Genomic DNA, 17,927 nt, shown 5'->3' with positions numbered 1-17,927 from the left:
CTTTGGGTGTTTTTAGACTCCGGTTCCCATCAGCCCCCAGGCAGACAGCATGGCCAATCGTCACGACGGGAGCCAGAGTCCCGCAAGATCTGGGTAAGTCGCTTAGCAGTTTCTCTACGCCTAAGCCAGGGGTACGCAAGCAAAGGCCTAGGTAGAATGTGTCTTTTGATTTCAAATGCATCTCTGGGTTATTTGTGGGCCCTGCCTGGTGTTTTCACATGAGTAGAATGTGTGCTTTGGACTGGGGAACTACCCGCTACTAGAACATGGGTAGGCAAGCTAAGACCCGGGGACGCATCTGGCCCCATCGCCTTCTCAATCCGGCCCGCGGATTGTCTGGGAATCAGTGTGTTTTCACATGAGTAAAATATGCCCTTTTATTTTAAATGCATCTCTGGGTTATTTGCTGGGGCATAGGAATTCATTCATTTATTTATTTTTCAAAATATAGTCCGGCCCCCACAAGGTCTGAGGGACAGGGGACCGGCCCCCTGCTGAAAAAGTTTGCTGACCCCTGGACTAGAACCTTTCTGTCTCATCCATATTGAACTTCAGTTCAAGCAAGCAAGTCCGGGGAACCACCTGCTACTAGAACATGGGAAGGCAAACTAAGGCCCGGGGGCCGGATCCGGCCCCATAACTTCTCAATCCGGCCCGCTAACAGTCCGGGAATCAGCGTGTTTTTACATGAGTAGAATGTGTCCTTTTATTTCAAATGCATCTCTGTGTTATTTGTGGGGCCTGCCTGGTGTTTTTACACGAGTAGAATGTGTCCTTTTATTTAAAACACATCTCTGGGTAATTTGTGGGGCATAGGAATTGGTTCATTTCCCCCCCTCTTCAAAATACAGTCTGGCCCCCCACAAGGTCTGAGGGATGGTGGACCGGCCCTGGCCTAAGCCTTGTCCCCTGGAGTCCCTATTTGGTGATGTCGATTTTGGATGTTTCAATAACAGCCCAACCGAACCACGCCGAACCTTTGGAAATCTGAACCTTGCCGTTTGGAAGGAAGGAGATTGTCTTGCCTCCAGGGAGATTCGGGAGCGAATATCCCAGGGGGGTCTCTGTTCAGAGCTGGAAAGTGGGGTGAGGGGGGTGAGATGTGTCAAGACTGGGCAATGGTTCACATCCACCCCCCAACTGACAGGTCTACTGTGACTGGAGGAGAAGCTCAGGTATGACCACAACCCTGGTTGTGGTGGTACGTCCATCCTCCAAGGTTGCGGTCCCTCCCTAAATATTCGCCACATAAGCACTGTGCTGTTTACTCGTAGAATTGTGGAGTTTGAAGGGACCCCCAGCGCTCATCTAGTCTGACCCCACGACAGATGGCCACCCAACCTCCACTTAGAAACCTCCAATGGGAGGGAGAGCTCGCCAAATCCCAAGGGAGTCTGTTCCACTGTTTAATGGCTCTTAAAAGATAATAATAATAATTATTTATATTATTTACACCCTGCCCATCTGTCTGGGTTTCCCAGAAGAAGGTTGTTATGATGAGTATTTGTATTATTAATAATGATCAGGGCTGTTTTTCTAGAAAAGGGTCCATGAGTTTACCTTGTTCTCTTAGAAAAAAAAATTATTATTATTATTATTATTATTATTATTATTATTATTATTATTTGCAATCAAAATCACCCAACACCCCCCCATTGCAAACCACATTTATTCTCAACATCTGCAAACTTACAGCTGTTTGCAAGGAGCGGAATCCCACAAAAGCCACGGAAATAGCTCCTCTGCACAACGTATGCTCTCAGTGGTTTCTCCCCAAATTTGGCTGAAAATGCAACTTAAAGAGAAGCCCGTCGAGGTTGCCTTTCCAGCAGAATTTCACCTGATTTGCAAGGGGGGGGGGGCAGGTTTGGAACAATTTTGACTGCGCCTATAGGTGTTGCCTAGAATCAATCTCTCCCGTCTCTTGGCATTTGATATCCGGACCAAGGCAGGAAAAAACGACCTGCGCCTACCCTCATAATTCATAAAGAACGTGAGAATTTTGAAGCTTGATCCGGCCCACAAGCGGACAAGACTTCCCTCACCTGTGATGTGCAAAAAAAGTGGTACCCAAGGGCATCTCCTGCATCTGACAAGAGGATGCGGACTGGTCCCATGTGGTTTAGGTAAAGGTAAAGGGACCCCCTGACTCTGGGGTTGTGGCGCTCATCTCGCTGTACTGGCCGAGGGAGCCAGCGTACAGCTTCCGGGTCATGTGGCCAGCAGAACTAAGCCGCTTCTGGCGAACCAGAGCAGCGCATGAAAACGCCGTTTACCTTCCCGCCGGAGTGGTACCTATTTATCTAGTTGCACTTTGATGTGCTTTCGAACTGCTAGGTTGGCAAGAGCAGGGACAGAGCAAATGGAGCTCAGCCCGTCATTGCGGGGATTCAAACAGCCAACCTTCTGATTGGCAAGTCCTAGGCTCTGTGGTTTAACCCACAGCGCCACCCGTGTCCCGTCCATGTGGTTTGCATGCTTGCAAATTTTTGCTCGAAGCCGCCTTATGTGTTGGCCTGGGACAGGCATGCCCAACAGATAGATTGTGATCTACTGGAAAATCGCGGGGTGTTCCTGGTAGACCTTTGACCCTTCAGAGATCTTCTCCCCCCCAAAAAAAAGGGGGGTGAGGAAGCTGAACAACTGTGGTTTAAAGCTCAACAACAACTTTGCCTTTCCGCAAAAATGCGCAACAACTTTGGCCCATCCAACGACAATGGATAAATCACTGCCAGGTTTTTTTTAATACTGTGAGTAGATCACAGTCTATTGGAAGCTGGCCTAGGAAGTTCATATTGCATTGGGGGGCAGCTGTGCCCCTACTGGAACTTGAGGGGGGCTGAATTTGGACGCGGCACAAAGCTCAGACCCGTGCCGACATCGGACTCAGAACCAGCGCTGTTTCGGAGTCCCCCTGGTTTATTTGGTGGGAGGGACTGTTTGGGGAAAAAAAACAACCCCAAAACCTCAAGCAGAATTTGAGACAGAAGCAGCGGAGGGGAAATATTAGAGGGGTTTCCATATTAGACGAGAGTTTGATATATACATCGATGCCTCGGTTTCCCATCGTCTCCGCTGACGAACGTTTTGGAACCCGGACGCCGTAAACCCGGAAGCAAACGCTTCCTTTTCAAACGTGCATAGGAAGTCGAACTTCCGTTGAGTTTTCCGTTTCAAGGCTCCCCTATCGAGTTTTTGAACCCAAATGGTCTTCCAGAACAGATGACATTCGGAAACCGAGGTACCACTGTATATAAGGCAGCGGGAAAGGGTTCGAACGAAAACACTGGGGAGGTTGGAGGCAGGAAGCCAGCCCACGAAATTATTTAATTTGAAGTTGACTTGGAAGTAGGATAAACATTGTATTATTAAAGAGAATGCAGTGGTTTTGAAACACTAGGAATCTTAACGTTTCCCTTTTTTTCCAGGGGAAATAATTTCCAGGGGGAAGGTTAGCGATGTAGACTTTTTTAAAAAATAAAAAAGGCTGCGATTTATTTTTAAAGTTACGCAGCAGGGGGAGAAAATGCTTAAGCCTCTCTGTGGCTAAAAAAGCGATGGGGATTATCCAGCGAACCTTAGAAAACTACCTTCCACCATCGGCCCATCGAGACCAGTGTCGTCTGCACAGACTGGCAGCATTCGTTCAGGGTTTCAGAGAGGAAGTATGTGCCAGCCCCCAGCAGAAAATGCAGGGAATCGAACCTGTGACCTTCTGCAAGCAAGGCACATGTCCTGCCGCTGCGTCCGTTCCCCAGAAAGCTGGATGCTGGGAGATTTGGAGAAAAGGAAGCGATTCTCCACGTAGCGACATAGCTAGCTAGTCTTTGGGATGAGCTACCCCAGACAAGTTATTTTAATTATTATTATTATTAGAAAACCTGCGGACCTGAGATTACAAGCCCCGTGCTTTGCCGACTGAGCTATCCCAGCAGATGGACGGGTCTTGGGTCTGACACCGCTTACGGATCGCTCCTGATGTTCTTATAAAAAGGTAAAGGACCCCTGGACGGTGAAGTCCAGTCAAAGGGGACTCTGGGGTTGCGGTGCTCATCTCGCTTTCAGGCCAAGGGAGCTGGCGTTTGTCCGCAGACAGCTTTCTGGGTCATGTGGCCAGCAGGACTAAACCGCTTCTGGCGCATGACGGAAACCAGAGTGTACGAAAATGCCGTTTACCTTCCCGCTGGAGTGGTACCTATTTATCTACTAGTGCTGGTGTGCTTTCGAACTGCTATGTTGGCAGGAGCTGGGGCAGAGCAACCGGAGCCAGGATTCGAACCCAAGCCCAAGAGGCTCTGTGGTTTAGACCACAGTGCCACCCGCGTTCCTGGTGTTCTTATAAGGCTATTGATAACTACGAGTTACGCCGGCTGTCTATTCCTTCCAGTATCAGAGGCAGTTTTGCCAGTTGTGGAGAGCAGGTGGGGAGTTTTGTTGTCAAACTCAGGGGGCTGTTCACTTTGGGGCACCTGCAAGAACAGGACTGGCAACCCAGTCCTTCCTACACTCTGCACATGCTCAGGAGACCCACCCACCCAACACAGTGCAATGTGATTTTCTAAACATGTACGTGCCCTTCTAAGGAGAGACATTCCCTTCATCCCCTTCTTTTGTGTTCGTAGGGAAAGCTGCTCCTTCGACAGGGGCTGCCTGCCTGTGTCTGGACTTCAAAAGCCTGCCTCTATCTGGAGGGCATGACATTTGGGACAACCGCATCGCGGGGGGTTGGACTGCATGATCCTTAGGGACCCCCTCCCAAATCTACGATTCCACAGGCGACCCGTCTGCGCCAAAAGGCTACAGCCGGACAGTGGGCCAAATCAGAGAGCTCTTCAGCTGGCCGGGTTTCGGCTTGGGGGACGCCAGCGGCCGACCCGTCCCAAACGCGTCGCCTTCGGGAACGTGGCGAAATAATAACTTTAAAAAGGAGGTGCGCCAGAGACTTTAAGATTCGGGGAGGGTGTGCCTGCCTTTCTGCTCGTAGGCTATTCCTTCCCCCACCCCGCTGCTGCCCGCCTGGGTTTTCCTGTCTCTCTAAGGACGCAGCAAGTACAAGGTACAGGGTTGGAACCACCGAGGGGGTCACGGCTGGGGTCTGTCTGTAGGAAAGCAGAGAAAGGGTGGCAGAGAGGGTGGCGGCAGCAAACAAAGCGTATACATGAGAGAAAAAGAGACCAGGGGAAACAAAATAAAAGAGTTATACATGTCACGGCAGACGAAAAGGGGAAATTAATGGAAGCTCCAGAATGGAAGGGGGAGAAGGAGCAGAACTGAAGAACGGGGCACAGGTTCTGTATGGTCGAAAACCAGGCGCTGCCCCCCTGCCCGCCCACCTCTGTCGAAGAGGAAACTGCATTGAACCAAAGATGCACCCATTTCGCAGATTGAGAGGAAGGAAAAGTTAAGCGCTTTCATGCATGGCCAAGCAGGGGGAAAAGACATTTGCAGAGAGGAAGGGAAAGCAGCCCGACTCTCTTCCGCCGGTGCCCGCCTGGCAGAGAAGTGGGCACGCGTTTTTGCCTCTGGCCAAGCTACCCTGCCCGGCTCCCCAACTATCTCTGCACAGATGATTTCATCCCTAACTTGGCAGCTGGGACGGAGGGACAAAGGTTGCAGAGAGAGAGAGAGGGGTGGTTTTCAAAATACAGCCGTACCTTGGACTCCGAACGCCTCGGCAGTCAGGACGTTTTGGCTCCTGAACGCCGCAAACCCGGAAGTGAGTGCTTGCAAACGTTCTTTGGGATCTGAACGTCCGGCGTGGCTTCCGATTGGCTGCAGGAAGCTCCCACAGCCAATCAGAAGCTGCGCCCTGGTTTCCGGACGTAAAACAGAGTTCCGGAACACATGTTCAAGAACCAAGGTACAGCTGTAATAATAAAAGACCAGGCTCATCTCTCCAGAACATCTTTCGTTGGTGTAAGATGTGGGAGCGCCCGCTATGACTTGTTTAGGGAAGCTTTTAATGTTTGATGTATTCCTGTATTTTAATATTTGGTTGGAAGACATCCAGAGCGGCTGGGGAAGCCCAGCCAGATGGGCAGGGTATAAATAATAAATTATTATTATTAAAGCAAAAACCCAGCAAAGCTCAGACCGAGCGGCTTTCCCGCGCGATGGATCTTTCCCTCTCTCGCGCGCACACACACAAAATTTTTGCAGGGGGTTCCCCTAACTCTGCAGGCTACGAAGGGAAACTCACGGAGGGAGGACGGGGAAGTTTCGCTCCACACGAGGAAATCCTCGTGCGGACGGGAGAACTTGTTTGGATTAGCATTGTTGTTGATCGAATTTGTATTTATTAAATTTGTGGCGTGCTTTGTGCAGCCAACCCCCCCTCCCTGAAACTCAGTGAATCGCCAAGGGCACTCTAGTAAGGGGGGCTACCCCCCATCCTCTGAGTCCGAAAGCCACGAGGGATGGAAATAGTTTTATTATTTATTCCTATCCCCAGTAACGGAAGGAACAGCAGGCTACACAAAGGAGCTGGTCTTGAAACTCACAGCCGCAAGGCAAGAAACACAATTAAGTACCATATTTTTTGCTCTATAAGACCCACTTTTTCCCTCCTAAAAAGTAAGGGGAAATGTGTGTGCGTCTTATGGAGCAAATGCAGGCTGCGCAGCTATCCCAGAAGCCAGAACAGCAAGGGGGATCGCTGCTTTCACTGCGGAGTGATCCCTCCTGCTGTTCTGGCTTCTGAGATTCAGAATATTTTTTTTTCTTGTTTTCCTCCTCCAAAAACTAGGTGCGTCTTGTGGTCTGGTGCGTCTTGTAGAGTGAAAAATACGGCATTTCTTTAAAAGCAAGCCCCTGCCCCGTGCAGAAATTGGATGAAAAAAGCCAACAGTTTTGGGAAAATACATAGGGATTTGCTGGAAAGGCGCCCAGTGGGATCTGCGCCTAACCTACATGATCTTTCCGCCTCTCTGGAAAAACAAAAAACAAAAAACACCTCTCGTCTTTGATACGCAGCAATTCAGAGCCCCAAAGAGCTGCCCTTTAGCACTACAGATTTCCACCCTCTCCTTGCAAATCAGGTTTATTATCAAAATCTGCAGTGTTCTTCAGGGGTTTGCAACAGGCATTTTCAGCTGAATTTTGGGGGAACTGCTTGGTTTGCAAACCTTTGCAAGCCGCCAGAAGCCTGCAAATGTTGATTGATCAACCCGATTTTGCAGCGGTTGGGGTGTGTGGAAGGATTCAGACTGTAGCTGTGTGTAGCAGTTTGGGACAGAAGAAAACGATAAATGCGGAAGCCCCCCTGGCAGAGGCGCGAGGGTTGATGGCATGCAGGAAGCGCAATGCTTGCTTTCCTTTATTTCCGGCGCGGGGAAACAAAAACGGCAAAAGCGAGGGGTGCGAAAAGGCAGCAGAGAGAAGCAAAACGACGACAACGACCCACTAAAACCCCACGACAACAGAGACCCCAAAACGGCAAAAAAAAAAAAAAAAGGCGCGAGAGTTTTAAGGGGTAGGGAGGCGAGGGGGAGAACGTCAGCAGGATTCGGAGAGGTGCGCCAGGGACGGATTTGGGAAGACGAGACAGACAGCCCCTTGCCGCTCGGAAAACGTCACCACATCGGAAGCCTCCACTGACCTCTAACTTGTTGTTCCAGATTCAGGATAACCGAGACGGCCTGGTGTAGAATGAGCAGTTTGGTCTGTGGCTTTTCGCTGTTTAGGTGCAGCTGACACATGCGCCCCAGCTCTTTAAAAGCCTCGTTGATGTCGCGGACGCGAAGGCGCTCTCGGGCGTTATTAGCCACCCTCCTCTCTTTCTCGCGCTCGGCTTTTTGCTCTGGGGGAAGGAGGTCGTCATCCTCGTCCTCATCTTGACTGATGGTTTGAAAGGAGAAGGAGACAAGGGGGGTGGGTGGGTGGGGGCGTTTTTTCCCACGCGAGCACACCTCGGCACCGGAACACATCGTGCACAAATATGGGGAACGGGGATGCACAAAACACACAGGGCAACCCACCACCCGCCACAATAATATTAAATATTTTTTGCAATAACTGGAATGACCGTAAACCCAACATTTCCCACCCACCGACCGTACTTCCCAGGGCCGGATGGTTTGCAAAGCGTGTCCCCGAAATTCACCCCCCACCCAAAAGGAAGAAGCTGACTGGGTAAAAGTGCAGTAAACCAATAGCTGTTCATATTTTTCCTATGAACCGTCATAGATTCCATCGGTGACAGCCACCATGGTGTTTTGGTCACTACTGATTTTTTTACTCCTCTCCCACACTTCATATATTGCCATTCTCACAATCTGATTTAAGAATCCTTTGTGGGATTTAACCTCGTCATGGCCTATGTAGCTATGTACACAATAGGAGAACCCTCCAATTTATGCGTGAGCCTGCGTTTTATGATATTTGGCGGGTTTTTGTACAGCCGTACCTCGTTTCTCAAACGGAATCCATCCCACAAGTCCGTTGGGCCCCCTAAAACCGAGGAGTGGCTTCCGATTGGCTGCGGGAAGCTCCTGCGGCCAATCGGAAGCGGCGTCAGACGTTCGGATCCCAAAGAACATTTGCAAACCGGAACACTCACTTCCAGGTTTGCGGTGTTTCGGAAGGCGAAATGTTTGGGTCGCAAGGCGTTCAGGAACCAAGGTACAACTGTAGAAGTATTTACCGTATTTTTTGCTCTGTAAGACTCACTTTTCCCCTCCTAAAAAGTAAGGGGAAATGTGTGTGCGTCTTCTGGAGCGAATGCAGGGTGTGCAGCTATCCCAGAAGCCAGAACAGCAAGAGGGATCGCTGCTTTCACTGCGCAACAATCCCTCTTGCTGTTCTGGCTTCTGGGATTCAGAATATTCTTGTTTTTCTCCTCCAAAAACTTGGTGCGTCTTGTGGTGCGTCTTACAGAGTGAAAAATCTGTATTTTTTCTGATAGGGTTTGCATGGTTTTGCCATGGCCTCTGGCTAGTACAACAAAGCTTATTTATGGTGCTCGCCCACCCCCAAAAAGCCCCTGGGAGATGCTCGGAAGAGGGGGGTGTTTGCTTTGGGTGAAGCGTCCGGGAAATCTGATTCCCACCAGTGCTGCAGAAAGGCTCTTCCAACAGCTGTCCACTTTCCCCTATGGGGCAGTTACTCCCGGGACACAGTTTGGAAACCACCGAGCTCGTGGTTGCGGGGACGAATGCAGCGCCTTTTTGCCACCCTACCCAAACCGCCCGTGAGCAGGGAGCAAAATACGAAACACGGACACAGGCAATAAATAAATTTTGAACACACACATGACGTCCACGCAAACATCTATAGGTTCGTCAGCAGGGCTGCAAAACGCCATCACCCCTAGAAAGCTCGCAGGGCGATGTTGCTCTTCCCCTTTTCCCAAAAAAGCGAGTCTCTCCTGGGGGTGTTGGAGGCGAGCTGGTTTCCTCGCTTTTCCATCCCTGCTCACCAAGTTGTCGTCCACCCTGACCTCCCGTCTGTCAAGGGGCTTTGCTGCCCGGCCGCCCCAAAGACCTAGGATCCTGGGGGTCTCCCCGCGCTGCTGCCCCCACCCGGAAAGGGAACAGAGAAAGGGCTGAGACCTGTTCAACGAGCACCTTGTTCGGTTCCGCGACGCCTTCAGCTCCTTCTTCTCCTCCTCCGAGTTGTCGGCCACCGACGTGTTCTCGTCGTCTTCCTTGTCCTCCCGCTTGATCTCGCTGGTGCCGGACGAGACGCTGGCCCGTCCCAGGCCCCCCGTCAAGCCTGAAGAGGGAGTCAGATGGGCAAAAGTGAGAGACAAGGCAGGGGACCGGAGCCTTCGAGATCTCGGCGCGTCTGCTGCAGCGCAAGAGCTAGAAATTTGCCTTTCTTTACGAAATTTCTCCCTCCAAACCTGAAACTTTTATTTCAGGGGTTTAACGGGGATGGATGTCGGAGAATCGTAGCGTTGGAAGGGATCCGAAGGGTTAACAACACCCTGTACATCAGTGGTGGCCAAACGTGGCCCTCCAGCTTTTTGGGGACTACAACTCCCATCATCCCTAGCTAACAGGACCAGTGGCCATGGATGATTGGAATTGTAGTCCCCAAAAAGCTGGAGGGCCACGTTTGGCCACCACTGCTGCACATAATGCGTTTGGGGTCTAGGGACCGCAATAAAGCTCTGTGTGTTCGCCCAGCCTCACAATATACTGATATATCGTGACATACTGATGTATCGTGACATCCAAAATAAGGATGGAGCTACGAAGAGTGCTGGATTTACGTATAAGCTAAACAAGCTATAGCCCCGCTCTCTTGGGGCCCCAAAAAAAATTCAAAGGAAAATACCACTGGATGTACATTTCCAAAATATAAGATAAAAAACAAATAAAATAAAACCTACTTACAGCAACAGTGTTTTGTGTTGTGTGGGCTCCTAGGAGGTAAGAAATGGCCCCCGCCTGCTAGCCTGCTCCCTAAAATATCACCGGTTTGCTCCTTTCTATATATGGCTTGAGATTCCCATTAGGTCCATCAATGACCATACAGTGTTTTGTGTTGTGTCGGCTCCTAGGATGTGAGTCATGGGCCCAACCTGCTCATCTCACTTTACTGGCCAAGGGAGCTTGCGTACAGCTTCCGGGTCATGTGGCCAGCAGGACTAAGCCACTTCTGGTGAGCCGCAGCGCATGGAAACGCTGTTGACCTTCCCGCTGGAGCGGTACCTATTTATCTACTTGCACTTTGACGTGCTTTCGAACTGCTAGGTTGTCAGGAGCAGGGACTGAGGAACGGGAGCTCACCCCGTCATTGTGGGGATTCGAACCGCCGACCTTCTGATCGGCAAGTCCTAGGCTCTGTGGTTTAACCCACGGCGCCACCTGCGTCCCTTCCAATCCCCATGTTACACCCCCCGAACTACATCACTCATACATCACGGTTACATCATGAAAGGGGAGGTTTCAGAAATCTGAGCATCCTGGACCCTGCCCCATAGGTCCCCAACCTTCGAACCGCCAACCTTCTGATCAGCAAGTCCTAGACTCTGTGGTTTAAACCACAGCGCCACCTGGGCATCTTCACCCGGTGTGCAAAATGTGCCTGGTGAATTCCGGCCAACGTTTGAACAATATATCGCCCGCCCTAACAGTCCTCCTGGACCAGAACGCAGATTTAGCTGCGATCCCTGCAATTCAAGGGGGTTCAGATAGATGCCCCTCTGTTGCCCCGGCAAGGACGCCAGGACTTTTGAGCCCCGTGGGGAGGAGAGAGGACGGTGTGGCGAAACCCGCCGCTCAACCTTACCGCTGAAGGCATCTGAAGACTGGCCTCTGTTGAGGTCCGGGAGCGAGCTGGGCTGGGCTGGGAGAGGGACGTGATTGTGGAGAAGACTGGGGTTGCTGGGAAGCCCGTCTTCCGAATGGCCCCCCGCCACCTGAAAGAGCAAAGGGAGATCCACGCGTTATTTTTTTTTAATTGTTTTTATTTATACGAAGCTGAGAGTCCCTTGAGAGTCCCATGGACTGCAAGAAGATCCAACCTCTCCATTCTGAAGGAAATCAGCCCTAAGTGCTCACTGGAAGGACAGATCCTGAAGCTGAGGCTCCAAGACTTTGGCCACCTCATGAGAAGAGAAGACTCCCTGGAAAAGACCCTGATGTTGGGAAAGATGGAGGGCACAAGGAGAAGGGGACGACAGAGGACGAGATGGTGGGACAGTGTTCTCGAAGCTACCAGCATGAGTTTGACCAAACTGCGGGAGGCAGTGGAAGACAGGAGGGCCTGGCGTGCTCTGGTCCAGGGGGTCACAAAGAGGTGGACACGACTAAACAAAAAATTTATACTTCCCAAGTTTACACATTTTGTGACAGTGGGACCTTGGTTCTCCAATGCCAAAAACCCAAAAGCGAGTGTTCCGGTTTTCGAACTTTTTCTGGAAGCCGAACGTCCGACGCAGCTGTCGGCTATTGTTTCTGTGGCGCCAATCAGAAGCTGCGCCTCGATTTCCGAACATTTCAGAAGTCAAACGGACTTCCGGAATGGATGAAGTTTGGAGCTTTTGTTTTTACTCTTTATTTTGTGTTTTTGTTTTTGAGGCTTTTTCGGTTCGTTTGTTTTTATGACACTGTGGAACCCAGTTCAGCTCCTGATTTTGTGACTGCGGAAATGGATATAAGCCCCCCATCCAAGCAATGGCTGTCATCAGTGCAAGTAAAGAAAAAAATGTAATTTTAATTTTTATCCTCTACAATACTGTCTGATTTATTTTATAGTACAGCGCACTGATTATTGCTTTCCTTTTGTGGATCAATGGTCTCGTTAGATAGCAAAATCCATGTTTTGCTGTTTTAGGGGTTGTTTTTAAAAGTCTGGAACGGATTAATCCGTTTTGCATGACTTTCTATGGGAAAGCGCTGCCACAGTTTTGGAACGCTTTGCTTTTGGAACGGAATCCATGTTCGATTGCTGTTTTCGGGGTTGTTTTTAAAAGTCTGGAACGGAACAATCCGTACTGCGTTACTTTCTGTGGGAAAGTGCTGCCTTGGTTTTGGAACGCTTTGGTTTTGGAACGGATTAAGTTTGAGAACCAGGGGACCACTGTATATAACGGTTTGAGTAACCCAACTTTCATTACAGGGGGAAAAGAGAGAATAAAATATTATCATATATCAAAAATTCGAAATGGCAAAAGGACGGACTGGCAGCCTCGCCTCGCCCCTTACCAGGTTTGAGTGCCGATTGGCGATTGGCAACACAGAGGCGGGAGGGAAGGATTGGCTGAGGCTGGCCACTGTGGTGCCGTGAGCTGACGCCGCCGACGCCAGCAGGTCGTGGATATCCCTGTGGTTGCTCTGCCCCACCGCGTGGTTCCGGAGGACGTGGATGGCTTCGTCCAAGTGGTCTTCCATCTTGTTTTGCTTGGGGGAGAGAAACGAGTACGGGTATCAGCCAAGCTGGTTTCCTCCTTGCTCCGGAGGGTAGGACTCGAACCCATGGCTCCAAGGAACGAGGAAGGAGATCAGCGACGTAGCGTGGGTTGTCAGCACCCGGGGCAAGGCAAGTAATTTGCGCCCCCCTAACCCCTAACCTGCCGCCGCTGCCAGCTTCTTCTTGCTGCTGCCTGGGCTGCTGCCATGGGGCTCTGCTACAGCCTGCGCCCGAGGCTCTTCGGCGACTCCAGAGGCGGTGAGCGCTCCCCCCAGATGTTGCGCCCGGTGCGGCTGGCCCCCCCTGCACCCCCCACGCTACGCCACTGAAGGAGATTCCAACTCAACGTGGTTTTTAAGCAGAGGGTGGGTGCCCATCTCTCAGCGGAGATTGCTGCATTGCAGGGGGTTAATAATAATAATAATTATTATTATTATTATTATTATTATTATTATTTCCCCAGCCACTCTGGGCAGCTCCCAACAAAATATTAAAATACAATAATCTATTAAACATTAAAAGCTTCCCTAAACAGGGCTGCCTTCAGATGTCTTCTAAAAGTCAGATAGTTGTTTATTTCCTTGACATCTGGTGGGAGGGCGTTCCACAGGTGGGCGCCACCACCGAGAAGGCCCTCTGCCTGGTTCCCTGTAACCTCGCTTCTTGCAGGGAGGAAACCGCCAGAAGGCCCTCGGGAGAGGGACCCCGGTGTCCGGGGTGGAGACGCTCCTTCAGGGATACTGGGCCGTTTAGGGCTTTCAAGGTCAGCACCAAGACTTTGAATTGTGTCCGGAAACGTCCTGGGAGCCAATGTAGGTCTTTCAGGACCGGTGTTATGTGTTCTTGGCAGCTGCTCCCAGTCCCCAGTCTGGTTGCCGCATTCTGGATTAATTGCAGTTTCTGGGTCACCTTCAAAGGCAGCCCCGCATAGAGTGCATTGCAGTAGTCCAAGCGGGAGATAACCAGAGCATGCACCACTCTGGCCAGACACTCTGTGGGCAGGGAGGGTCTCATCCTGTGTACCAGATGGAGCTGCCCTGGACACAGAACTGACCTGCACCTCCATGGACAGCTGTGAGTCCAGAATGACTCCCAGGCTGCGCACCTCGTCCTTCGGGGGCACAGTGACCAGGGCGTCCTCCACACCCACCCACCCAGATAGGCAGGGTATAAATAATAAATTATTATTATTATTATCATTCCTTCATCGGAGTGGGTTTGGACCGGATGACCCAACTTTACGATTCTAGGAGTCTACGAATCACGTCACGAGCTCCCTTTTCCGGAAGCGGAGGGGAACCGGAAGGAATCTTACCAAAGTATGAAGTGTCCCTTCGTAGCTTGGGGATAAGGCACCCTGTCCGCCAGCCCGGGGCCACTGCGAAGAACCTAGGGTAGAAGGAAAATAAGAAAATTGGTGCCAGGGGCCCAGGATAAAACACGGAGGATGCTGGCGAGATTTATTTATTTCGTAAAACACTTAAAACTTTAAAAAGCAACCTCCAGGCCACTTGCGAAGACAGCAAAGCCACGACATTGTCGGTCAAAATAATAATCAAAAGCCACAGTGTAAAACCATGCAAAAATAATTAAATTTAATGGGGGGGGGAGGAGATTAAAATGAACGCCAACACCCAACAGGTCTGAACGTTTTGCCTGAGCAAAGTCCCTCTTCTAAAAAGCTATTACAGCAGTCCCTTGGTACTCAAACAACTTGGAACCCAAACACTGCAAACCCAGAAGGAAGTGTTCCGGTTTGCGAACTTTTTTCAGAAGCCGAGTGTTACGCTTCCGATTTGAGTGCAGTCTGTCTGTTTTTGCGTTTCTGTTTTTGCGGCTCTTTTTTTGTGACTGCGTGGAACCCAGTTCAGCTACTGGTGGACTGATTGCATGACTGCAGTACACTGTTTATTTTATGGATCGACAGTCTCGTCAGATAGCAAAATCCATGTGCAATTGCAGTTTTAAGGGTTGTTTCTAAAAGCCTGGAATGGATTAATCCGTTTTGCATGACTTTCTATGGGAAAGCACACGTTGGTTTCGGAACGGACCTCCGGAACAGATTAAGTTTGAGGACCAAGGTACAATTGCAATAGCCTTTTTCTTTTTAAAAAGCCTGCTTCAGAACAGATGATGACCTGTTCTAGGGTTGCTACATAAACCCACCCCCCTGCAAAAATAAATAAATGCAAAAAACTCACCTGTTATTCCCTGAGGGGAGCCCACCGGTGTGGATGGGTTCGAAGAGAAATTATTGCTAGAGTGATCTGGGGAGTAGATCTGAAAAAGGGGGAAACAAAATCAACAACAACAAAAAGGTTTTGTCTTCTTTCCGGGAGCCAGGCAAAGAATACGGGGTGAGCCCTTTTATTCCCCCAAAAGGTAAAGCTTCTCTTAAACTTTTTGGGACTTACCGAAGCCAATGCTTTCCCAAGCGCATCTCCTGAACTTCCAGCAGTGGTTCCTCGGTTACCTGGCACAAGAGGAAAGGAGGAGGGTGAGGGAGGAGGAAAACGGGCACACGCGAAAGGAGAATCGCCTGCGGGTATGTGGAGCCGAGGCGGCTGCTTCGATCAGGCCCGATTCATTTTAAATACTCATGCAGGGATATATTTATTCAGTGTTTTTTTTTCTCGGGGAACGCAAGGCTACGGATACCCCTAATCCTTTTGTGAATCTCTGTACTTTGGTCCATTTACTGTATTTATTTCCCCCGATTTGAACTATAAAATGGTGGTTTTCTTGAGTCAAAACGAGAGTACCTACCAAGCATTTTTTAAAGAGAACTGGATTTAGGAACACCCGTGACACAAAGGCTAAAAAGGGAGGTGAACGTTGTGGCAAAACCAAATGGAAACTTAGGATGTCGGGGGAAAATAGGCGTTCTCGCGACAGGAAATAACTAGAGTCGTTTCACGGTCGCAATCGATAATCGCCATCGTTATTAGGTTGTTGCACCGGTTGTTGAGCTAATGGAATATTATAGGGAGAGAAACAAAGGTTCATAACCGAAAATGCAAAAATAAAAGCCGAGAAAAGAGAAGAGAGATTAATAGCCACCGGGGTTTTGCAACAGGTTCATTGCAGGGTGAGGGAGATTAGAACGTCCTGCGTTTCCAGACCCTTCACCCGAGTGTGTGTGTCTGTGTGTGTTTTCTCACAACAGAGCCCCTGGCCTTTCCGAGCCTTGATCCGACCATGACGCCCCTTCCCTCCCCGTCTGAGTAATCCCCTCCTCCTCATCTCGTGCAACGGGTCTGCATTTCGCCCCATGATTGCTTCTTTATTTTTGGGTCTGTGTATGTGTGTGGAATTTGCACGTTCAGAGACAAGCACCCTCCACTGTGCAAAAATAAAAACATGCATCGCTCTCCCTGCAAAGATGCCGTCCGGTTACCCCGTGGCAAAGACAGGCGTGCTGAAAGCACAAATCATATTATATATACACCGTATTTTTCGTTTTATAAAATGTACTTTTCCCCTCCTAAAAAGTAAGGGGAAATGTGTGTGCGCATCTTATGGAGCGAATGCAGGCCGCGCAGCTTTCGCTGAAGAGGTGCTGAGCAGAGATGGAGAGAATATTTTTTTTCTTGTTCTCCTCCTCTAAAACGAGGTGCGTCTTATGGCCGGGTGCGTCTTATAGAGCGGAAAATACGGTATATAAAATAGACCTTCCGTTTCTCCTCCCACTTTGCTGGAGAGGGAGAGAATATTTTTTTTCTTGTTCCCCTCCTCTAAAACTAGGTGCATCTTATGGTCCGGTGCATCTTATAGAGCGAAAACTATGGTATATAAAATAAATCGGTTTCCAATTCCCAAGCAGAGCAAGGCTGCGTGCTTGTAGCCACCGTACAAGGGGGAGGCATTAGCGTCGGACGGCCCCTAGACAGCGGCTTAGACCCAAATGCATCTATTTCCGTAGCACTAATGGCTTTCCGACACTCCCCAAGAGATTAACCTACATCCAGCAGGAAAGGATGAGAAAGGGAGGGGGTAGGGGTGGGGGGGCGGAGTGCCGGCAGAAAGAAAAGGCCGGAAGAGGGGTGTGTTTTTTTGTACCTGAGACAGGTGACGGAAGGGAAATAAACCTGCGGGGAACCTAGGTTTATAATTGCCCCCCAAAAGATGTTAGATTGTTTTTCTGTGCCACAACTGCAGCTAGAATTTTGTTAGCCAAGAATTGGAAAACACAAGAAGTCCCAACAGTGGAGGAATGGCAGATGAAGATGATGGACTTCTGGGAGCTAGCCGACCTGACCGGAAGAGTCCGCGCGACCAGAAGGAGGAGGAGGACCAGAAGGAACGGATGAAATTCAAAGACTATTTATCCAAATATGCTAAGATAACTCAATTGGAAAAACTTGCAAATATCAGATAAGCTTAGGATTTAAATATGCAATGTTAGAGAATAATATGTTTAAAGTCAAAATGGAAACAAAGAAAGGTGTTAAGTGATTAAGTTAATTTTATGAGAAAATTGGTTTTGGAAAACCGTTATAATGATATACACTGAAATTCAGCCGGGGGGGGGGGGTCACTTAACAATGTTACTAAGATTGGATCAAGTACAGTTAAGATGTATGTATGTTTGTTTAATTTTTTTTGGAAACCCAATATTTTTTTTTCAAAAAAACCTGCTGGGACACTCCCCCGGTCCTTGGAAATAAATGGCGTCCCCCCCTCCCCGATTCCTCGCGGACATCGGGACAGCGGGAAATTCGGTTTTCTGATCGTGAGATTTGCCGGCGCACGTTAGCAACGCTAAGCAGGGTCCGGTCTGGTTTCGGATTGCAGGGCATAGCTGTCAACTTATCCCCTTTCGTGCGAGGAATCCTATTCAGAAAAAGGGGATTTCCCTTTAAAAAAGGGAAACGTTGACAGCTATGTTGGATGGTGCCGGATGAGTCCCTTATCCCGATGCTACGATCTGATGGTAGGAGTCGGAAGAGATCTATGGAAGCGGTCCAACCAAAACCAATTTTCTCTGTCCCGCCCTGTGTCCCAAACGCATCATTGTGCCTAGAGGCTAATCTTTCCTCGGCAGAAATATGGATCTGGCGCAGGACACT

At 49.7% G+C, this 17,927-nt stretch overlaps 1 protein-coding gene across 9 annotated transcripts in view; it reads right to left on the bottom strand.

Moving 5' to 3' along the window:
• The window catches only part of TCF3 (transcription factor 3), a 90,713-nt gene that overhangs the window by 6,668 nt on the left and 66,118 nt on the right, over positions 1-17,927 (bottom strand). For 4 of the 9 annotated variants that reach the window (XM_081846163.1, XM_081846164.1, XM_081846165.1 and 1 more), the window contains exons 12-18: positions 15,273-15,331; positions 15,060-15,138; positions 14,174-14,247; positions 12,654-12,848; positions 11,236-11,365; positions 9,549-9,711; positions 7,598-7,836 (exon numbers count right to left, since the gene is read on the bottom strand). In XM_081846163.1, the coding sequence (XP_081702289.1) occupies positions 7,598-7,836; positions 9,549-9,711; positions 11,236-11,365; positions 12,654-12,848; positions 14,174-14,247; positions 15,060-15,138; positions 15,273-15,331 (939 nt within the window). The remainder of the gene's footprint in view (positions 1-7,597; positions 7,837-9,548; positions 9,712-11,235; positions 11,366-12,653; positions 12,849-14,173; positions 14,248-15,059; positions 15,139-15,272; positions 15,332-17,927) is intronic. The other 5 variants (XM_081846168.1, XM_081846171.1, XM_081846169.1 and 2 more) reach the window with 3 other exon arrangements.

The sequence above is a fragment of the Podarcis erhardii genome (assembly GCF_964252035.2).
Source record: "Podarcis erhardii genome assembly, chromosome: 18".
NCBI lineage: Eukaryota > Metazoa > Chordata > Lepidosauria > Squamata > Lacertidae > Podarcis > Podarcis erhardii.
Note: the sequence above shows the minus strand (reverse complement) of the source record. Positions and strands in the feature narration are given on the sequence as shown.